Source organism: Vanellus vanellus (assembly GCF_965231255.1).
Source record: "Vanellus vanellus genome assembly, chromosome: 5".
NCBI lineage: Eukaryota > Metazoa > Chordata > Aves > Charadriiformes > Charadriidae > Vanellus > Vanellus vanellus.
In genome coordinates, this window is record NC_138910.1 from 747,069 (window position 1) to 770,463 (window position 23,395).

At 53.1% G+C, this 23,395-nt stretch overlaps 1 protein-coding gene across 1 annotated transcript in view; it reads left to right on the top strand.

Annotated features, from left to right (window-relative positions):
- Positions 1-4,169: 4,169 nt before the first annotated feature.
- Positions 4,170-23,395, top strand: part of ACVR1C (activin A receptor type 1C) — a gene marked incomplete at both ends in the record, with an annotated part of 29,402 nt that continues 10,176 nt past the window's right edge. The window contains 2 exons of the mRNA XM_082483273.1: positions 4,170-4,242; positions 17,277-17,507. Of these exons, the coding sequence (XP_082339399.1) occupies positions 4,170-4,242; positions 17,277-17,507 (304 nt within the window). The remainder of the gene's footprint in view (positions 4,243-17,276; positions 17,508-23,395) is intronic.

A 23,395-nucleotide genomic window follows, 5' to 3' on the forward strand; every position in this document is an offset into this window, starting at 1 on the left:
GAACCATAGAATTGCTGAGGTTGGAAGGGACCTTTAAGATCATCAACTCCAACCATTACCCTGCCCTGACAAAACCTCTTCTAAACTATGTCCCCACGTACCACCTCTACCCTCTTTTTAAACACCTGTGATACTGTGATACCTCCAGGGATGGTGAATCCCCCTCCTCCCTGGGCAGCCTCTGCCAATGTTCAATAACCCTTAGAGTGAAAAATGTTTCCTAATATCCCATCTAAACCTCCCCTGACATACTTGAACCCATTTCCTCTCGTCCTATCACTTGTCACCAGGGAGAAGAGGTCAGCCCCCACCTCGCTGCCCCCTCCTTTCAGGGCGAGAAGGTCTCCCCTCAGCCTCCTCTTCTCCAGGCTGAACACCCCCAGGGCCCTCGGCCGCCCCTCACAGGACGTGTGCTCCAGACCCCTCACAGCTCCGTTGCCCTTCTCTGGACATGCTCCAGCACCTCAAGGTCCGTCTTGTCGTGAGGGGCCCAGAACTGAACACTGCACTCGAGGTGGGGCCTCACCAGTGCCGAGTACAGGGGGACCATCACTGCCCCGGTCCTGCTGGCCACACTGTTCCTGGTACAGGCTGGGATGCTGCTGGCCTTCTTGGCCACCTGGGCACACTGTGGCTCATGTTCAGCCGACTCTCCACCAACACCCCCAATAGCTCCAGCGCGGGGGTGAGCCGAGCTGTGCTGCTCCAGCAGAGAAAGTCTGACAGAACCATGCGCTGTACGCAAGAACATCGGGGAGCGATCAAACAGGTTTCCAAACTCGGTGAACTCGTACACTGGCAGTGTTGGAGCCACACTGATATGTGTTGCTGAAATTATTGTCACCGTTGCACCTGGTCACGCTGAGTATATATGTGTTTATAGATTTCATCAGTCCTCTCCAGCGTTCAGGAACCAGCGGTAGTGTTCTCATCATCAGGGAAGAGGTGGGTTTGGCTCTGTCGCCTGCTTGGGAGCCAGTTTGGGCAATAGGTTTTCCAAAGGCTGTGAGATACAGAAAAAAGAGATATGCAGAGAGAGGATATTCAATAAATCGCTCGGCTCTGCTCCATTATAATACTGGAAGGGAGAAAGTACGGGGCATTCTTCCTGCTCGACCCCTGTAACGCTTGTAATGAAAATGGAAAATTTCAGAAGAAAAGCCTTTTCCTTTTATTTATGTAGTGCGATAGAAAGTACATTTGGGGATGCTATTAAAATAAATAGCTAACCAATTTTTTTTATCAGAAATGTTTATTTAAAAACAGAATGGACATTTTATTAAGAACTATTTTTTGCAAGTATGTGTGCTGCAAACTTCTTTCTATAAACTTTGATTCTTGTTCTTGACGAGCACAGGAGATACTGTTTTCTTCCCTTCTTTGACACAAATGTGTTCTATAGGTTTGTTTTTCTTTTACTGAATAATAACCTTAACTACTTTCATTACATAATTCATAATTGTATGTCTTCTTTCAAACAAAAAAGTAGAAGTAATAATTCCCATGCTATGAACCAGAGATGAGTCTGAATGACATATATTTACACTTTCTAGTAGCACTGAGCGAGTAAAATAAATTCTTTGTAAGTCTTCAACAGGAAAGACAGAAAACATGGATTTGCCAAGAACAGCGTTGTGTTTGTCTGATTTTGTCAGAAAGATGAGCAGTAGCGAGGTGCTGGTGAGGATTTTGACAATCCCATGGCAATCCCACGAGCAAGCTGGGATCTACGTGGGAGCGAAGTACGGCTCCACAGGTATTTGGGAAGCCGTGGGCAGAGGGCGGTACTGACTCCAGCCTTTCACAAGGGAGGGAGCCGCAGATTTTTCCCCTATTATTTTGTTGCTTTGACATCCAAACCTGCATTATTTTTTTTTAATTAGATCTTGGCTTGTATTTTCTAATCACTCTCCATTATTTCTAAAGCAGTTAGGTACGCAATGTACTGCTGTGTTGTATTCCAGTATGATATTCCGTACACCTATAGTGGAGCCCAGGGAGTTTCCTTTTGGTCCGTGGCTGAGGGCACATGGAGCCGGGGGGGGGCAGTCATACTCCTTTTACTGCTGTGTGTTGTGGTGGTCTCTTCCTTTTTGACTCCCGGGAAGACACCTCCCTTGGATACACCGTCGAGAGCAGCGAGCCCTCGGTGGGTCCAGGCTCTTCCCCGGGAGCCGGAATAGTGCTTCCAGTTGCAGAGGGAGTCAAGCTCTGCTCCCTCACTTCCCTGGTGATGGCTTCCATCACTGAGCTTATTTCTGCACAGCTGGGCACTCCTCCTCCGGGGTATTGTAAAAGAATTTAGGGAGATCTGCTTAACTTTCCCAAAGCAGGTTACAGAGGAAGATCCAAGGCTCCGGATCCCAGGAGCGTGGGGATGCCTCCCTGGGGAGCCCAAGCTCGGCGGGGTGGAGCGGGAGCATCAGCACCTCCGTGCCCTCAGCCTTCACTATCGGCAAGTTTTCCTTCAGGTTGTTTGGGTCTCCGCTCCACAGCACCAGACTCTTAATTGAACTGAGTCCTAAATTAATTTTCTAAAGTTAGCAGCAAAGCACTGGAATGCATTGAATTCCCAAATCCCAGGACCTCGCTGAAGCTCCTTACCTATAGCTGCCCCGGAAAAGGCACTGGGAACACCGCTACCTCCCACGGTGCGTGGGAGCAGAGGGGAGGCTCGGCTCCCTGTGATCCTGCAGCGGGGACACATCTGGGACGAGGAGCTCGTAAAGACCTCGTGAATATGGCCTGTGCTGTAACCCTGAATAAATACTTCAGGAAAATTACATGAATAAAATCAACAGGCAGTGGGAGGTGTCCCTGCCCATCGCAGGAGGGTTGGAACTAGATGATCTTTAAGGTCCCTTCCAACTCTAACTGTTCTAGGAGTCTGATTTCTTTCTTTCTTTTTTTTTTTTTTTTTTTTTTTTCCTCCCAGGCATTGTAATGGAATGGAATTCCATTCCACTATGGAACCGCCGCCAGGGCATTCGGAAATACCAGCTACAACCAGGTAGGCTGCAAAAGACTGATTTGACAAACGTCACTAACTTCAGTATTCAAAACCCCTAGAAATTACTGCTAGGAAATTACTGTCTAGGGAAGTCTAAAAGGCTGAATAGAGATGTCATAATACTAGTAAAGTATTGCATGGCAGTAATAGAAACCTAGAGATGCGGCTAACAATGTGTGGGAAACGGGGCTCTTGCTGGTATTTTTATTGTAAAACAAATAGAGGGAAATGGAGCATGTGCAGCGCCGTCCTAAAGGCAATGTAGCCACAGTCTGCTCCTCTGGCGCTTTTACAATAGACTTGATTATATCTTGATTGAAATTTAGTTGATTTTTATGATGATACCTGTAAGTACTACTGAGGCTTCGGGGTTACAGTGACACGATGGCTTTTAAGAAATGTCACGGTGGTTGGTAGCGTATAAGAGCGCTTTTGGGGCGCCGGTCCTGTCCGGGTTGCAGGGAGGTGGGGGGTTGAGGGTCTCGGTGTGGCAGAGATTGTAACAAGATACTGAAGAAATGCTGAAAACAGTTCAGAATTTTGCTGTTTTGCTGTACGTGGAAGACTTGGCACAGCCTGATGAAGCGGCCACGGGGAAGGTGCCAAAACCCACTAATAGGTGGGTGGTTTTTTTTTTTTTTTGGGGGTGGGGTGGGTAGGGGGGGTGGTATTTAAGACCCGAGAAGTGCTATTTTGGGCTGGTTTTGTGTCTGGCTGCAGTCAGAGCTGCCAGTGGGGAGCAGCGATGACCCGGGGCCGGAGAGGTGGTGTGTGTCCCCCCGCGTCCCCCCCAGCCCAGCTTCACCCGCCGCCGCTCCCGCCCGGCCCGGGGGGGGCTCCGAGCCGCCCTCCGCCTCCCGCCGCCCTCCAACGCCCGGGGCAGCCCCGGGACCCGCGGGGGGGCGGCCCCGTCGCCGTGCCCGGTGGCGGCGGCCCCGCGGGGCAGGTGAGGGCGGGCGGGGCCGAGCGGGGCCCCTCCCCGCACCGCTATAGCTGCCGCCGCCGGCGGCGGAGCGCGGGCAGCGCCGGCGGGGGGAGCCGCTGCAGGAGCAGCAGCAGCAGCAGCAGGAGGAGGAGGAGGAGGAGGAGGAGGAGGAGAAGCAGCAGCAGCAGCAGCAGCAGGAGGATCCGTGCCCGGCCCCGCCGCCGGTGCGCGGCCATGTGGCGGGCGCCCGGCCCCGCGCTGCGGGTGGCACTGCCGCTGCTGGCCGCCGCCGTCTCGCTGTGCGCAGGTAGGGCGGGCACCGGCACCGGGAGCGGCACCGGGAGCGCCCTGCGCGCCGCCGGCGGCACCCAGGACGGGCGGTCGCCGCGGGGTGGGGGCGGCTGATGCGCAGCGCCGAGTACCGGGACTCCCCCCCACCCCCCTCCCCGACCCCCGCTCCCCGTCCCGCCCCGGCAGCCGTGCCCCCGCCCCGCCGGGGTCAGCGTTGTTTCTCGGGAGGTTAAGGCGCTTAATGCATTTAATTATGATCACCGTGTGTATACACAAGAAATAGGTCAGCCGGGATTTACGGGGGATCGCCGCCCCAGCCCACGCCGCTCGGGTGCCGCTCGTGCACAAGTTCGTCATCGCCGGGGGTCTGAGGAGCGATACCCCACGTCTCGCCCGGGGGTGCTCGAGGGGGCCCCCACAGCGCGGCTCCGCGTGTGCTGGCCGCTCGCAGGCAGCTTTTCGGACTGTGGGTCGTGGCGGGAGGGCCACGCGTCTGCCCACGCCGGGTGTCGTGCGGGACCCCCCGCGGCACACCCCGTCCCGTCCCGTCCCGCAGCCCGCGGGAGGGCTTTGGGCAGCGGTGCCGCACGCCGCCTCGGGGTCCGTCCGATAGGGGCCGTTCTCCCGCCCCGTCGGCGGTATGAGACGTTCACTCCCCTCAGTCTTCCCTTTGAACGCTGACCCCCGCGCTCCGTAAACAGGCGGTTGTCTGTAAGGTAAAGGAAGGCAGTGTCGGCTAGAACACGTCACAGGTTTTGTATTCGGTTTGCTCCCCTTTACTTTTCTCTCAGTGCTTTCCCCACCGTTCGCTCCTTGCTGGGATGCCCTTTACGCTTGCAGAGAGGTGGTCCCTGCCCGAGCCTGGAAGGAAGGACGGTGCCCACTCCCACATCAAAGTGCTCACGCAGTCCCCACTTTTGGGAAAGGAGGAGTGATAAAACTCAGCTGTTGATGTTTGAAGTACTTCAGTATAGTATTCTACATCTGGTAAATCCTTGTTACCCCCGAGGGGCCTAAAGCCTGATCTGTCCGAGCCCTTCTCGTTGTCTGTCTGGATTTTATCGTTTGAGTTTGGAAGTGAACCGCAGAAATAGGCAGCCCGGCGCTACTCTTGTTTTTCCCCATTGTGCTGGGATTGAATTGAAGCATCGCCAACGCTGTGACCGTTACCGCTTCCCTCTGGGGAGTGATGCGCTCACAAACCTCGCTGGCTTTGCTCGGCGCTGATCTAAACCAACCTGCATTGCTTTGCTCTCTTAAGCTGCAGTAGCGTTGCCCTCTCTTTTTCTTACCCCGTTAGTTACCCGACCCAGACCCTGAAAAGGCACAGCGTGGGTGCGTGGGGCCCAGGGTGGGCAGGGGTCCTCTCCACCCTTACAGCGCTTTGGAGGGGGCACTGAGGGGGTCACACGTCCCTAGAAGGGGTCCGCAGGTCCGGAGCGGCGGTCGCTGTTGGGTGTCGGGTGTTCAGCAGCGCATCTGCTGGAGCAGCTCTGCATCTGCTCACTCTCTGCCGCAGACCCGCCTGGCTGAGATACGCGACCAAGCGTGCTCCGGTAAACTTTTCCCCCCTGTTCTCTCTCGCGCCACGTCTGAGGGTGCTGTGCTGGGCGGTGGAGGTCTCCTGAGGAACCCCCGTTGTGCTCCGGTATTCTGGAATACTTATGGGATTAAGAGGAAAAGTATTTTGCTACTGATGTGATGAACCGTCCTATTGCTTCCTATGCACGTACCTCGTGTGGGCTCCTCAAAATCGCTCCCCCCCCGCCTTTGTCCTGCATCGCCTCCGTCTGTGCTGTATGACATGCTTTGCCCGCTCTTCTGTGCGTTTCACAGCATTGTTTTGGGGGGAGTAAGGGGTACTCAGCGTGCTGTAGGGTTCCTAAATGAACAGGAGTTGAGGCTGTGGGCTGCAGTCAGGAGACATTTCACTGCATGTGGTGGTGGCACGAGAGCCTCTCGTAGCGCTCACCACGGAACTGCCTTGTGCTCCTCAAGAGAGCCTTTAGACAAATACGAACTTTGTGAGAGTTTGTGTCCGGCTTAAGTGCGTTTCGGCCCTCCCAAAAGCAAACTGCAAAACCCATAAGCGGCCCCTGCCGGGTGGCAGAGATGGCTGTACGCGCAGTAAAGCGGTGGGTGTGCGATGGCACGCCTGGCCCTCGGGGGTGCCGGGGGGGCACAGGCACGAGCAGCTGCTGCTCACGGCCAGGTACAATGTAAACTTTCTGTTTAAAAATGAGGAGCAAAATAGCCTGCTACTGAAAACTACTCCGTAAGGATCAATGCATGGAAGTAGTGTAAAATTGGACTCTTGCTAGACGAGCAGTACTGTGTCCAAACAACTTCTTGTCTTTTCCATGTGCTATAACGCCCCTGTATTGAGTTATAAACAGTCGCTGAAAACTCCCTGAGAATCTTAAGCCTGAATTTTTAGCACACTCCGTTTATCCCGGTGTTTCCTATAGAAGGTAAACCTGGAATAAAAGTGCGAGGTACGTGGTGCGCACGGCGGTGGCTGTTGCCGCACTCGGAGCTGTGAACCGGCCGCCGCACATCGTGTCAGCGTGTGTCGCTGGCAGATCCAGAGACACCTTCTGCAAAAAGCATCTTTGTTCCAGCTCAATAATTTGGTTTGCTTGGTCCTTATCAACTGGTAATATTGAAAAGCACCAAAAATAGTGTGTCCTCGGAAAGAAGTACCGCAATAGCAAAGCAGTTGTGCTTCACTAAACAATTTAATTCACTGCTATGTAACAAATTATCAGTACGATGCTATCTTCTCATTTCTCTCTGTCACTGAAGCTCTGTTTTCCTAGCTTTTAGTAAAAAGCTTTAATAATAAAAAAGCTTTAATGAAACAACATGAATGAGAACAATAAGCACTTAATGGCCCGACTCCGTGATCTACCAGGGCGTCTGCCAACAGCTCGCTCAGATGAAAGACTGTATGTGGGGTGAGTGGGTGTAACTTAATTCTGCTTTTTTGGAGTAGGCTCTAGATCCGTTCAGTTGCTTGCAAATGCCTGTTCTAGGCTTTCGGCTGGCCGGGATACCTTGTCACTTCTGAAGAGCGCCGCTGGAAGAGGAGCGGCGCAGTGGCTCTCTGTGCGTGGTGCGGCGGCGCAGCCGTCCCTCGGGGCGGGAGCGAGCTGTCGGGTTGGTGTTGGGGCGCCTGCCGAAGCCTGACTTGAGTTCTGGGTTACGGCACGGAGATGGCAGAGCCTTCAGCGGAGGTCCCTAGAGAAAGGGGCCTCGGAGATGGTGCAGAAGTCCCCCGGAGCCGTAGTCCCTTACCCTGTTCTTCTCCGCATCAGGTGCCGGGAGGGATACGCTCGGGGCTTTTTTCCGTGCTTGTTTTCATAGGCTACAAATTCAGCTTCTGCCTGGCTGGGAAGGTTCCGATAACCCGGTAATTAACGGAACGGTGACATGAAAGTGTTGTGTGGCGAGTGATGACAGGGAAGAGATGCTCAGCTAATAACTCCGTCCCCGTTCAAACCCGCAATTTCCTCTCTTGAACCTCAAGTGCTGTTGGGCTCTGAGTTATCCGGGATCGTCTCTAGCTGTCCTGCGGAGAACAAACTCCGAGGTGGATGCCTCAATTTAGATGCTGTGAATACCTGTCGGGGGAGGGGGGGGGGGGGGGGGGGGGCGGGGAGGGTATCCTCCCTCCTTCCCCCCCCCTCCCCCCCAGCAGTTTTGGACCCGTGTAGATGAATCCGGGCACATGCAAGTCGCTCTGATGGAGGTTGGCAGGTTTTGCCACTCATCCAGAGGCGGCTGTGTTTCACCACCAACTGCAACCTCGGGAATGATTTTTTTTTTCCCCGAATAAGTGGTCTTTGCAAGTGAAGTGTTTCTTACAGAAGAGAATAGTTCAGCTGGGAGGGACCTACCGTCATCCCCTGCTCCAACTGGGCAGGGGTCCTGTGGCAGGGGGTTGGAACTCCATGGGCTTCAAGGTCCCTTCCAACCTAAAGCATTCTACGATTCTAACCGCCAGTATGCGGTTGGCTTTTTATCATTCTGTTCTTGGTTCATCTTAAGTTTGGTGGTGGTGAAAATAAAGTAAGTATGTTAAAACGTCAGTGTTTCTTGATCCCCCGTGTATGTACCAGGAAGCTGATTCTACGTACTCAGAGCAGCGTTTGCAGAACTTGCGCCCCCCTCACTTCTCCACGGAACACATCTTCAGTCTGACATATGATGGGGCAAAAACAGCGTCAGTTAAGTAAAAGAGGACTTTTTAGGTTGCCAAATGTTGTTCTGAAATACTTCGCTCTTCTTAATACAGTAATACTAACCCCTTCAAATTTTCACCTTCAAAGTCAAATTTCATTCTTCAGTAGCACCTACTCCTTGCGAGAAAGGCCGCGTTTAGGGGAGGGCAACTGTGGGGCCGTGGAAGAGACAGTCAGTGTCACGTCCCGGATGGAAAATACCTTTTCAGACTGCTTTCAGGTGTTGACTATACCCAGTTTCAAAGCTAGCTGTTCCTTTCCCACGCACGCCCTTTCGGACTCGGAGTCGGTCAATGCTGTCGGCAGCGCTATGGCGGCCGCCTCCCCGCGGAATTGCACCCCCGTCCCTGCGCTGGACCCTCCTTCGGCGCCTCGCGGGCTCAGACCGGCGGGTTCCTCCTCAGCTTCGTGTATGGACTGTACTGCCCAAAATTCTTGCAAAACACCTTAAGCCCTTATCCCTCGCCTGTTTGGAGCTAAGGAGAAATTAGCACATGTCCTTTGACAGCTGATTCTGACAACAGTAATTTCACTGGAGTTGGTTGCCCTTTCCCTCCCCCTTTGTTGCTCACCTAATATTGATTGAAATGCCTGGCCGCAGTTTCTGTCTGCTGGTTTTTTGGTGATGGTTGCTAAGCTTTTCTAGAATGGGGATTTTGAGTACCCAGCATCCTCCTTCCAAAATTAAGATGCTTGCACACATTAATGAAATCACTTCCCATACGTAGTTTTATGAAATGGAAACGGTGGAACTATTTAATGTTGATTGTTCCAAGACATTTTCTTCAGTTCTGGAATAATTACTTTTCCTCTCTGCAGCTTTCCAGTTTTTGCCTGGTTTGACATCAGTCCTTCTTGCAGTATGTTTATATACTGCGCTCTTAATCTACTATTAACTCCTGCGATTTTTTTTTTTTTCCAGGGCCTTCTCCGCAGAGGGTACTTATTTATTTATTTATTTATTTATTTATTTATTTATTTATTGCAGAGTTTCAGTCGATATTGGCAAGGTAGTTCTTCTCCCCTCGGGGCTCGGCCGCGCTCCTGGCTGCGGCAGGAGCAGAGGAGGGGTCTCGGCGGCCCCGACCAGCGCTGCTCCTCCGGCGGGGGGACGGCGGGTGGGACGCGGTGCGTGGTCAGGGGACACGCTCTGCCAGCACGCGCGGCTGGCGCCCGCTCGCCCTCGGCGGCCGGTGGGTTAAGGGCGCGCGGAAGGTGGATTTGTGTCATTCTGCATAGTGGGTTCTGTAAATCTCCGGCACATAAAGCTGGATGTGTCCCGCGATGTTTTGCGTACACCCGGGGTATACCCTGAGCGGCGGCAGCGGCACCGACACGCAGCGCTGCGGGGGAAAGCGGTGCGGCAGCGCGAGAAAGGAGCGCTTCCCCTCGCTTACCGTGCGTGTGCCCTCGGTGGCGTCTGCGCTGCCCCGGGACAGTGGTGGGTACCTGATCCCCTTCGTCTTCTCAATGCGATCTGCGGTTTCTTTATAAAACTTTGTGTCTCCCCAAAATTGCCTTTTGCCGGAGAGAGCCCAGTTTCTTCATCCGTGCCCGGTCCCCCCGGCCGTCTCCCCCGTGACTCTGTCTCGTTCTCCTGCGCCTTTTGAAGTGGGTGACAGGAACTGACCCCAAACAGCAGAATGGGGCACTGGGTGTCCTCCCGCCCCCTCCCGTCAGCTGATGTTCTCCAGCACTCCCCAGAAAGGCACAGTGGGCTCTGCCCCGAGCAGCGATAGGGGACGTTCCTCCACATCCGCCCCTGAAAGTGGGTTTTTCTCCTGTACGATTTTACTCTCCTCGGGCTTTCGTTCCCTCGGCACGGCCAGGTTCCTCTGCGATGCTCTGAAGTCAGTTCTGCTCTTTCTGCCCTCAGCAAACCTTGCTGCTTTGTCATCGGTGCCCTGTGCCAGCTCCCACACGGCACACGTTTCTGCGCAACTCTCCCCGTGAGCGCTGGTGGTTTCCCCCCGCCTCTCACCTCGGCGGCTGGCCCCTGGCCAAGGCTGGGGCGGCTCTGCCCCGCGGCAGCGGAGTTTCTGTGCCGCGGTCGGTCGTGCGGACTCACTCGGTGGGAGAACGCTCGGTGAGAGGAGGACGCCCGCCGAGGGGCTGTGCAGACCCCCTCCCGCCCTGCCGCGCCTTCACCAGCACCCGCGCCGAGCTTCGCCACAGCTCCATCACCGGCACCGGCCACCGGCCGGGCTGTAGTTTCTGGGGTCTCCTTTGAGCCCCTCTTTACACGGTGAGGCTTCCGCCTCCCGGGAGCGCGGCGGACGGGTCGGTCCTGGCGTGTGTCCTGCGGGGCCGCAGCCTCACCCCCCGCGCGAGGGCGGCCCGTGGGCGGCCGCCTCCTCACGGGGCACCCAGGCGACGTGCGGCGCCCGCGCTGACACGAGCCCCAGATCTCCTCGTTTGGGAAAAACTGAAAGTGTATGTAGAAGTGCACAATGGGGAGTGACTGCACCGAGTGATCGATACTCGGGATATTCAGCCCTCCTCCCCATTGTGATTACAGACCATTAATTGCTGTGAGGCCACTTAGATATTTGCTTTCCACTTTAATTCTGAAACGCTCTGCTGCCCCGTAGTCGCAAGAAGAAGCTGCTGACTATTGTGGGTAGGACGGGGTTATGATTTAATGGCAGATTAATGCCCTGTTAATCTGTATAGTAAAAAGTCTGTGTTGAAATGTAGAGCTCTGTGTGGTTCACAAGGGAGAGCACGTCTGGGCTTTCCCCCCCCCATAGTTTTTAGTTTATTCTTTTAGTCCTGCAGTGTTAACTCAGCTCATGCCAATTATATGCTCAATTCTTTCCGTTTAACTTTTGAGGTTGCGCCATGTCTATCTACTTGTTTTAATTATTATTTAATTGTTAGCTGCTATCATTAAGCTGGTGTCTAAACTCGGATTCTTCCGTCTCTTGTTCGCATGTAGTATCATTCTTGTTCCTCAGTTACCTAGTGATTCATGTACTTGAAGCTGACACTTGGGGAAAAACTGATGGAAGCGTACAAAAAAAATAATCTTCTGTTGCGCATCTTTGTGTTGATTTGTTGTGAATCAGATGTTGGTTCAGTTCCTCCTGCTACGTAGGTTCATTGCACGGTGCGTTTGCCTGTACTGTGGGTTTTCTTATTGTTGCATTGAAAACTAAGAAGAAAAAACAAAAGTAGCTTTTTTTGTAAGTCACGCAGGTTATTTTCTGCTCCGAAGAGCAAGTCATCCTGTCCTTAATTCGTGGTGGGTCTCATCCAAGAAACTGGTATATGGTCTCAACTCCTATTGCAATAACAGAAAAAAAAAAAAAATCCTTGAAAACTCCTTATGTCTTAAACCCAGGGAACGGCTGTCCCTTGTGGCCTCTATCCCTACAATTTGCTTTCCTTCTGTATCTAACAGCGATTTGTGAGTCGACTTCCCCGCCACCTCGGTTGGCTGTCGGTTCCTCCTGTTGTTCAGTTGGGTCCTGCCAAGTGCGGCGCTTCCCTCGGAAGAGAAGAGGGACGGCGCGCCTGCGCCGTGCATCCTGTCGGCACCGCCGTCCCCGCGCCGCGCGTCCTCTCCTGCCCCGGCCCTGCCGCGGGCGCTGCGCCCGGTCACGGCGGGACAACCTGCTGGTGGTCCTTGGGGGTGCGGCGCTTCGGGGAGATTCAGGACAAATTTGTTAATGACTGCTGGAGAATTACATGCTGGGCGAGCTGTAACCGTTGGTAACCAAGTTTGGATGCCTAACATAGCTCTCTGAGGCCATGGCATGTTTCAGTTGTTCACTTTCTCCTAATTTCTCAACCAGAGAATGCAATGTTTTAAGGAAAATGTTTTGTGCTTGAGTAAATAATGGAATCATGCTCATTACGGGATTAGAGTGCCTTCTTTTGAAATTTTGGGAGCACATTTTCCTCCTGCCTCTTTGATCCTTTTCCCTTTAACTCCTTCACATTCACCTTCACATTCATAACTTCTCTGGTTTCCGCGGCAGTGGACGTCTCGACTTTCCCCCCGTGACAGCACCGCCGGTAACGTGGCCAGGACCGTCCCCGGGAACAGAGCCGGCGAAGCGCGGTGCGCTTTCCCCAGGGAGGGAATAACCATTTCTCGCCGCACGCAGCAGTGTGCAGAACTTCAGTCAATGGCTGCAAATTCTTCCTCTTCCTTTGTGCCATAGAACGGGTACGCGGGAGGGGAAACGGTGCAAAAGTGGTGTTGGCTGGAGCAGTGCAAAAGGACTGGAAGGTCTTTTGTTGTCGTGCTGTTACCCCCTGGGCTGCAGACGGAGGGGAGCGCCTCGCCAGCTTCTCCGGGGCGGCAGTGGAGTCAACGTAGAGCAGAAACTCTGCAGATGCGTAACGTCAAAGCTTGAAATGCATTGCCAGTGGTTGTAGGTTGCCCGACTATAGAACCGAATATGGACGGTTTTTTCCCTAGAAAGGGTACTGGAGGAAGTTGTCGTGAATGAACTGGAGCGGCACCGAGACGCGCCTGGTGGGTCAGCACAGACAAGCCACAAGTTCTGGCCGGTCCCCTGTCCCTGAGGGTGTCAGCGGGGATGGTGGCGCCGGCTCGGCGGAGGAGCCACACGCGGCGCGGGGATGCGATGCTGGGTGGCAGCACTGATGGGGTTTGTGGTGTCCCCTGGTCGGAGGGACCGGGAGCAGGAGAATGGCGGATCTTCCCAAGGACATGTCCAGGAGGGCCCGGGCTCCTCTTCTCCCCACTCGCTGAGGCGAGGCAGCTGCAACAGCGCGGCTGCAGGGAAGTTGTGCTTTGACGGTTAGATTTTAAGATCATCTTTCTGCTCTTTTAGCAAAGGATTCTTGATGTACATAAAAGGTCTTGGAAGCAAGGTCAAGTATTTGTATTTGTTTTGAGTTTTCTGTCCTTTTTTCTGCACGAGAAATTAGCCAGTAGCACAGGCTGGGGAACCTTGGGCTTCTGTTTTTGTAGAATTGTGTTTAAAAGTGGTCTATGTAAATCTTCTGGGAAGAGAGAGTCTCGTCTTGCCCACAGCTCAAACTCTGATCTTGTCTTTAAATAGATTTAGCTGCACTGTTTTTCTGTTTGATTTCCCCCCCCCCCCCCCCTCCTGTGTAAGGGCTTGAAATTTGGCAGCATTTAACCAGGGGTGAGCGATGGCAGCAGACACGACATGATGAAAATCTGAAATATGAGGCTGAAGAGGGGAGGGCGTGCGGCTTTCGCCTCTCGGTCGGACCCCTTTGAGCCTTGTTAGCAGCAAAGACGTGTGGAGTCTCCTTCTTGCCGCGCGGTGCGTTACTGCCGGCTCTCACGGCGCTGTCTGTCTCACTTCTGCCACGCATCACCCGACAGCCCAGATTTGTTCCAGCCCAGAGAGTCTGGGTGTAGGGAGACTTGGCTGGAGCGGCCGATCGGGGATGCTCGTGCAGGCTGCGGGCAGTGATGGAGAGCGGAGGAGTCTCTCCCCGGTGCTGCCGGCACGGTGCTTCCCCCGCCCCGGCACCGACCGTGGCAGAGCAGAGGCGGCCGGAGGATGCGGCGGAGGGGAGGGAGCCGGGGGGGATCCTGGGGAGAGCTCCTGGGACCAGGTGGGGTCTGGGGCTGCCAGCGATGGGGGGACGGGGACGGGGGAGAGTCAGGACCGGGACAGGACTGCGGGAAGGAGCTGGGTTGAGGAGCACAGGCTGAAGGCTTTGTACCCCTGGGGCAGCGGTGCTCAGCTTATTTAAAAGGAATGGTTAAAAAAGGCAACAGTTCAAGTGTGGTAGGACAAAAGTACATTAAAATGTTTTTTAGGATGTGATGCCTTTGGGTGTGGACAAGTTTTTCTTCATGTGCTCTTCTGCCTCTTCCAAACTGAACGCAGTGTTCCCATCAGAAGTTCGTGTGCCTGTCTCATGTGACTTCTGTGAGCTCAGTGTTTCCAAAGGAGAAGAGGGAATGCTTCTCGAGCCGTCTTGGTCTCCAGGACTTTCTAGTCTCCAGGTGGCACAAAAATTCTCTGGAAGTACTAAGTTCAGGGTGCTCCTGTCCCTGCTCCTCCCGCTTGTCATCCGATGGCTGAATGCGTTCACTTTCAGAAGCGATAATAACGTGGTTGGGTTGTGCTGAGGATTTTGACCAAAACTTTCTTTCTTTTTGTTCTTCCTCGTCTAATGGCTTCTCGCAGAAACAACTCTGTGGGGGTCAGGGCTGATTTCCATAGGTCTGTGACCAGGAGATTGGATGAGTCGTTATTGAGCAAAACACTCAGAGCTAAAAGGGAAAATGGGGTTAGAATCTTTCTATCAGTGATGTAGAGAGAAAAAAGGACATCCAGGAGAGTAAACCCCTCTCCGGATACAGCAGTAGAGAATACCGATGTTCGAGCACCCCTTGCTTTCCCCGCCAAGGGCGCCGGTGGCGGAGCTGTCTGCCAGCGCTGGTCACGGGTGGGCGCGTGGTGGCCCCTTTCATTCTGGAAATAAGTGGCTGCCTTAGATCGGTCACAGTGAGGGCTCGGAGCCCTTAGCCGTCCTTTCTCACCCAGCGTGCACAGCGCTCAGAGGAGCGCCCTTGGAGATGTTCAGGACTCGCAGTGACAGTTTTGATCAGCTCCTCTCTGGGGCAATCCGCAAAATACCAGAATATGGATGAAACTGTCAGTTACCTACTGCGGATGATGTCATAAAGACCATTTCCCATCTTATTTTTCAGCCATGAGAAGGGGGAGAAAAACAGCATAATGACGTGTCTGAAACACTGAAGCCACTTGCGACAGCCCTATATTCATTTCCTCCAGTAATGCTTTTATTTTGCAATATTGGTGATGATGTGTCTATTTTTCTCCTGCTAGATCCCTTATTTATCTGGATCTGATGAGTCTCGCTCCTTGGCATCTCCTCTAGGGCTGCGGTAACGTCTTTAAGGTGGAGAGCCGCCTGTCCTGTCGCTGGGTGATGGATGGTGCTCGCTGCCCGCGGGCTGCGGTGCGGTCCCATCGAGCGCCGTGTCCAGGATAAACACGGACACGTGGTGCCAAGGGGGTTTGCCGCAGGCCCGAGCGGAGGATGGACACCACAAGCTGTTATTTCAGAGGGGCAGCACAGGATGTCAGGGCTCCGCCGCGGACGTGGGGGTGACCGTTCCCGCTGGTGCTGCCCCGCGGCGAGCGCTGCCGCAGCTGTCGCCACCGCGCCGTCCTCCTCGGCCGTGGGTGCGGGAGGCGACACATCCCACCGGGGGCCGGGGCGCTCCCGGTAGGCAAACCCTGTGCTGGGGCTGGTGGCAGAGGCCGGTTTCGGTCCTGGGTTGATCAGGGAAAGGCATTGGAGAGAGAAACGTGGCAGCTCTTGGGGCGCGCTGGCTCATCGGGGGCTGCTAGCGATCGGCAGAAAGCTCCGCTGTTCCTGGTGGCCATCCTAGTCATCTGTGATTTTACTTTTTAGGTGTCTGTTATCTTTAAGTAAAAGAAACAGCGTCCCCCTGTCTGATTCCCAAAGAAACAGAATGGATTTATGGATAAAATTACTTTTTTTTTTTTTTTTTTTTTTTAAATACCTTGGCTCCTATAAATAGAGCCTTGTTCAACCTTGCAGCATTATAGCTGACCCAGGAAGGTGCACAGAATGCATTTTGGGCACCCTGTGAGGGGGATAAGAACAGTTTAAGTCAAAAGTTGAAGAGATCAAGTCTCAGTACTCTGAGGTGCTGTTTCTTTTTTTACAGGAACAAAATAATCGTATAAAGTGCACTCATGGAAGGGTTTCCTGTAGAAGTTGCTGTCAGCGCAAGGCCAAGATGTCTTGGTTATTGTATCACGGCCCATATGGACTCCTGAACTTGGCATGAAGCAAGCAAAAATTGTTTGTTATGAAGCAGGTGAAGAAAACAAGGAAGGAAAAAAAATACTGTTGGCATTTGGTGTTTCACTGAGATGATGTGGCTTTGGTTTCCTCCTCTTCTTCCAAGGAAGAGTCAACGGAGCCTGAAAAACATAGTGGTTATTAAGTGGGTTTCTATTTGATCTGGTAAAACGTGAAGGTGTGGTTAAAAACAAGCAAAGCTTAGAAGTCATCAGACTCTGCACCGAAAGAGATTGGGCAGCTGTATGTCTGCCTGAAAAAGGCGCATCATCTCGGATGACCTGGGGAGGACAAGTCCGTCCTTACTGCCGGTGTCTGTCCGTAGGGCGCAGGGTGGTGCATGCCAGGACGTCGCATCTCGGCGATTCCTCAGGCTCCCTGCTGTAGCCCAGCCGGCTCCGGCGAGGCGTGCGTGGTGCCGGCGCGGTGCCGGCATGGGGGGGGCTCAGGTGAGGGCTGGCCGCGGTTCAGGAGGTTGTTGGTGTTATTTAAACTTCAGTACCTAATGAACATAGCTGTGTCTAAATACATATCTGGAGTGGAGCGTGTGCCCGTGTGTGTCCTGAGCGCCGTCTGAGGTGTTGTCCTGAGTCTGCGGGAGCTGCGAACATGAACCTGGAGCCCCGAACCCCCGTCTCCCCGTGTAGGCAAAATGCAGCTCTGCCAGAAATGACTTCTTGGGGTGGTCACTCTTCTCCCCCACGCCAGATAGACGCTATACGCATCCCTGTGGCTGAGGAACACCTGGTTCTTGTCACCTGCGGGTGTTGGGGACCTGTGCTGTCGGCATCCTCCCGGCACCGGCTTCCTCCTGCAGCCCCGGAGCCCGTTCACTCACACAGGACCTGCGCTGGAGCTCTGCCGCGTGCTCGTGGCCGATCGGCTAGTCTTGGCCAACCGGCAAGACAGGCTAGCACGGTCATCATGGGGGGTGTCTGTCTTCCCGGGGTCTTTTCACGAGAACTGGAAACCTCTTTTTCAGGTCTGAAGTGCGTGTGCCAGCTGTGTGAGCACACCAACTTCACCTGCCAGACGGAGGGCGCCTGCTGGGCCTCCGTCATGCTGACCAACGGGCGGGAGGAGGTCATCAAGTCCTGCGTCTCCCTGCCCGAGCTCAACGCGCAGGTCTTCTGCCACAGTTCCAAGAACATCACAAAGACCGAGTGCTGCTACACCGACTTCTGCAACAACATCACCCTCCGCCTGCCCGTCGGTAAGTGCCGTCCGAGCGCTTGTGTGCCAGCCGGGGAGCGCGGGAGCGCTGCGCGGGGAACGCGACCGTGAGGGCCGGCTAGTGGGGATTTTAAAGGCTGGCTGTCAGACAGTAGCTGGGTTTTTTCCGAACCTGTTTCAGACAGGAAAATCTAAACTGCAACTACGTGTGGGGAAAAGTGGATTTCTTGTGTCTCCTAAAGATATTCCAAATGCTGCCTGTGATAGCCCACAGGGTGTTAACCGTGAAGATGAAAGGAAGTGTCTGCAGGAAACAGACTTATAACTTCACAGATTTTATGGGCTGGAATATCTTAAGGGAGTTTGTGATTTGAATTGGCATTAGTCTGGATGTTCGGAAGATATCTGACGTAGCGGGGACTTTCCGCGGGGCATGGATCGGCAGCGTGTAGCAGCTGTGCGTCGGCGATGGTGAGGAGCGGAGAGCTGTTAGCTGGTGCACCGCAAGGCAATGACGAAGACCTCGCACTGGCTGAGGTTTCACGGTCTCTGCATGCAGTGTCATAGATGGCTCGGGTAAGAATTCAACTAGAGAGGTTTGGAAAGGCGGCGGTCAGTTAGTTGTAGGCGCTGACTGTGAATTGTAAATGGGAGATGCACCTCGTGTTTTTGGACAGATGAGTGTCAGGGTTGGTGGTGGGGTTTGGCCGTGATGGGGCGGTGAGGAGCCGCTCTCCTCGTTGTCCTCGGCCGGTCGGTGTCAGCGAGTGCCACGTCTTTGTGATGTGGATTGATGGGTGGTTGCTGCAGCTCCTGCTGGCGTCCCCGTGCGTTACAAGCGAGGGGTTTGCAGTGTCTCAGTTGCGGTTGCGAAGGCAGATGCGTCCTCTCCGCTGGTGTGGGTCGTGCAGGACGCAGGGTCTGCTGCTGGGGGGCGAGAGGCGTGAGGGACACCGGGTCATTGCCAGGGGAGGTCTTCGGCTGGTGCCGTTTCAGCCGTCTTGAACTTTGGCGTTCTGCAGCTCGTTTTGGCAGCTTCTGTTCGGCGTTAGATGGGTGTCATTGATTCCTGCCCCGCGGGGAGGAGGAGGTGTGAGATTCCCGGTCCCAGCTACAGGGAGGAAAAAGATCTGCGCTTCCAGGAGCTCTGCGTGTTGCAGAGCTGGTGCTGTCCCCGCGTCTGCCAGACTCAAAATTGTGTAATGAAGTTGACTCAGTTCTTTTTTTTAAAATAAATCTTTATACTATTTTAAGGTCTAATTTTTTATCTCTTCTTTCCAAGATTTGTGTTTTAATTCAGGCTTTTTTGAAAAATCTGTAAAATATACTACTTTATCAGATGGTATCTTTTTATATACTTGTACCAGTGAGAGACATTACAGGTAAGAAAGATGCAAATGAATACATAATTTACCATTATAATTGCACTGAAGCTGCTATCGTATAGTACCTAGCGGAACTGGAAAGGCTGTTACTGGGAGCACTGGCTGTATCACACAAGGTACAGGAGGGCAGAGCACGAGGGACTGCTGTGGTCGCCCTGGGGACCGGCATCTCCTGGTGCGGACAGGCGGGTGCCGGACGCTGCCAGAGGGGGTCTGTCCCCTCCAGCCCAGGCAGCAGCCCGGCAGCTGGGGGGTCGCTACCCCGGGACCTCATCTCACCTGCTGTGTGGGGCAGGAGTAAGGATTATTTAAGTACTTTTTTTCTGGTGATGGGGGAAGGGAGATGCTAATAGTGGTCATGCTCTAGAAATGTAGAAATAAAATACCATGGGTTCCCCCCCCCCCCCCAAGTTGGGATGCTGGAATCTTGGGAGAAAACTGCTATTTATAGAGGAGCGGTGGAGGCATGTCTGTCATCCTAGTGCTTGAGCTGGTAGTTGCAAAACCTCTGGTTTTGTATTTCAGCACCAGAGAAAATTACTTACTTAATTTTTAGCCTGAGCCCTTTGCTCTAAACATTTGGGGGAATGCATGTTAGTTGAAAATTTTAAGTGCCAATGCTATCTGCTGGCTGGTCTTTTCTGACAGCCCTTCTTCGTGGGATTCGTATTGTCGGAGAGCTTCGTTTGCGCCCCAGTAACGATGAGCTCTCTGAGGGTCGTTGTGGAGCGTGTGGGTGCGGGAGCGGGCTGCGCCAGCCGGGCTGTCCCGGGCACCCGCCCCCTTCGCACCGCGGCTCGCGCCGGGGAACCTGCCGTGCCGGGCTCCGCTGCGGAGAAAACCAGCCCGGATGCCATGGCCGGGCTGCGCCTGCAGGTGTGTTCCCGTGCTTAGGAAATCGCTGTTTCCGAAGAGAGATTTTAGGCAACTCCCTGCTCAGCCTGCGTTTTTTCTTCTTTCTCTTCTGGTTGTATACAGCACTCAGAAATCCAAATCTGGGTCTTGGGTTCGCCTCTGATTCCAGGATAAGAAATTTAACACGGAGGCACTGTAGCAAGCGACCATCCATGGCGTGGGAACCATCAGCTGGTGTGACGAGACACGGAGGCAGCTGTGGGTCTATCCCGTTATCTCGCTGCCACTGTAGAAGAGTCCGTTTCCACTGCGGAGTGCGGGCTGGGCCGGGATTCCCACAGCTGGGGCTTGTAGATGGGCTCTGCTCCCACCACGCTGGTGAACAGGAGTGCTTGGCCCGAAGGTCCATGTGTGACGCCGCCTCTTTTGTAGCATTGTCTCATGTTGGTCGGTTGTCCCTTGCCAGCCGCGGTCAGTAACGAAGCCGCTGGGTCTGTTCGTTAGTGCCTAACTCGGCACACAGGCGCTCTGGTCTTCAAAATACACCTGCTTTGTCAAAGTACGTATTCAGGCCAGCCCACCCTCGCTTTTGAAGAGCGGTGATACGTGCAGGTTGACATTGGGTACAGACATCTTGATGTGGAAGTTCTTCTCCCTCTCTCCATTGCGCGGGTTCTCGTTCAAAAGCGGAGCCTGTGGGTACGAAAAGCTTGCCTGTAGGCAGGGCTGAGTCTCACGGAGGAGGAGAAGCCTTGGGAAGGTCCCATGTGGTTGGTGCACATCCCTGCCGGACACGGCAGGAGCTTCGGCGGGCTCTTCCCTCCCGGCGGCGGCCGGCCGGGACACCAGCCCGTCCCTCTGCTCGCCTTCACCGACCCGCTCCGGCTCGGCTCTGTGTCGGGTACACGTGCCAGGAGTGGCTGGAGAACAGTCAAATGACTGGTGGCATCAGGATCTCTGAGGGCGGGAAGCAATTTGTTGGCCTTGATTGCCCGTGCATGAATTCCCATCGTAAAACTGTAGATGGCATCGCGCGCCTCGGCCAGCGGCAGAGCCCTGCTCCCACCAGGCTGCTCGTGCTTTGAGTTGTTGGTTTTTGTTTTTTTTTTACAATGTTTGGAAATATACGTTTTTAAGGATAGATTCAACCGGGTTATCTGGTTTTTATGTACTCATTGTTGTCGGCTGGGGCTTCATTACAGTATTTTGCATGAACAGGTGCGAAGTTTCAAAGTGCAGGATTACTTTGCAGTAATTAGGGGGGTTTCTGTGTTATCCTGAATGTATTTCCAGTTTTCTGCTATTTTAACTGGAATACTGGGCTGGGGAGCTTGTTTCCCATCCCTTCTCTGAGGCAGCAGAGTTGATGTTGGCTTCGGTCACCTCCTTCGGTGGAGGCAGGGACTCCATGGCCGTGGAACCGGAGCCTGAAGGCTCCAGCGCTTTACCTTTGGTACCAGGGAGAGTGAAATGGGGCTTTCTGGAGCTCTGGTGTCCTCCTCTGCTTTGACAGTGTGTCTGTAGGTGTGTGGGGAAAAGTTCATGCTGCTACACGTTCTAACCTCTTCATCTCAAAATACTGAGTGATGCTGGGTATTTATTCTCCATCTTTACAGATATGGAAAATTGAGGCTGGGTTGGTGCAGGTGGGTTTGCACATTTGTCACGGGATTGTGGGCTTCCAGCCCAGGCTGCTTTCAGGGACCGGCTAAAGAAAACGTCAGCCCCTCTGAGAAAAACCACGGGGACGTGTTCAGTGTGTGCAGCCACACTGGTGGGAAACCTCAGCACAGCAGAGAATTCTCTGTGAAGGTTTTAATTCTAAAGGTTTGAGGGCTTTTCCTTCCAAGGTACCGCTGTGATTCCCGCGAAGGGCAGCGCGCGGCAGGAAGCGTCTCCTTCTGCTGTGTTTCGGGGGGCACAGCAGCAGCTCCAGAACTTGAGATAAAAAGCGTACCGTTTTTGTTCCGTATTTGCGTAATGGAAAACGAGCCAGAGGAGAGAGGAGGCTTTATGGAACAAAATTAAGCTAATACTGGGATTAACAAATTGTATAATAAGTAATTTCCAGTAATTTCTTCTTTATTCCTATTGCCTAAACTGTACAAAGGCACAAATGGATGTCATATCACCTACAGTGGCACACACTGGGATGAAAGAAAGGGAAATATGATAGAATTCCTGAGACAAAAATCCCTTGAGTATATTTGTATTGCTCAGAGAGATGGATGGTACCAATTAGACGATTTGTTGGGCAAGATTCTTGTATTTTGTTGGGGTTTCTTAATATCGTCTGTAGGTTTCGCGTGAAGAAATAATTACTCTTCATTTACCTGTTTGAAAATGCCTAAAGACGTTAAAGCCCTTTTAGGAGAATGGTATACGCGGATCTGTTAGTATTAAGGAAGTCAGACAGTGCTGTACCAAAAGCTTTATAAGGTACATATTGATGCAGACAATGAGAAAAATCAGTCTCCAACCTGTAACTTCCTGAATAAACCCCAGTGTTTGAATAGAAATGGTAAGGGCAATCTCTTCCGTGGTTTAACCGTGAGAGCTTCCCGGTGCCCCGAGGGCAGAGGGATGCGGGGGCTGAGCTGCGGGCTCTGCCTCTCCCTCTGCTGAACAGATGAGGAACGCCAAAAGTGATCGAACAGGATGAAAAGGTCTCACTTTGTCGTCCCAGCCCGGGCTTGGTCCCAGAGCAGCGTGAGAAGGAGGGTCTGGGCAATGAGGGAAGAGGCAAAACACTGTTCTTCTCACTAACTCTCCTAAAATGTCGGTGATGGATAAAAACAGGGAGGATGGGGAATGGAGCAAAAAACCGAGGGGAAATATTTTTATATGTTTGTTTCTCTCTTCTGTGTGGCCGCTTTGTTTCCTGAAACTGATGGTTTCTGAAAGCCACTGTTAGAGTTCGGTGGCCGACATTAACAGTTTGCGTTACTGCTCTGCTGCAAAATGATAACAGGAGCTTGACTTAGCTGGCTGGTTTGGGTTTTTTAATGAAGAAAATGAGCCTGTCTGCTGTGGCACGGACAGCCTCGGAGGGAGGTCAGGACTCAAAAAACCAAACCCGACTCCTGGGGCAGGGAGGGGGAAACGGCAGCTCAGGTGACATGTCCATCCGTCTCCGAGCTGTATCCCCGGTGGGCGCGATGGGACGTCGGGATCCTCAGGCAGACCTTTCCCAGCTGATTCCTGAATGTCCTGAAAGGGGCGATGGGGTCCGTAGTTGTGGTGGAAGCTGGAGAAGCTGAATTTTAGACTCTAGTCCAAATCGTGTATTTTTGAAATTGTTTAAAAGTGTTCTGTGTGTCTGACTGGAGCCCCCCAGTAGATGCAATGTATTTTCTCACTACATTACATGCATAATTTTTTTCCCCAAGTAGCTTAGGAACGTAAAGGTGCGTAGCTCAGGCCTTTTAGAAGTCTTACAGTGCACATTCTATGTCAAAAGCAAGGCAAACGTGGTGTGTGAGAATGTCGTTCCCATTGCGGGGGGGGAATCTTTCCTTTTTTTTCTGCCTAAAAAGTACTCTTTTGTTTACACAACTTGGAAGTATAACTATACCATATTGTGAAATTGCTAAATATTGCCAGATGTGCTATTTTTGTTTCATACATGGCAACATGTCTTCAGCTTCTATTCTATTCTTGATTAGTAGCTCATTGAGTGGTACATTTG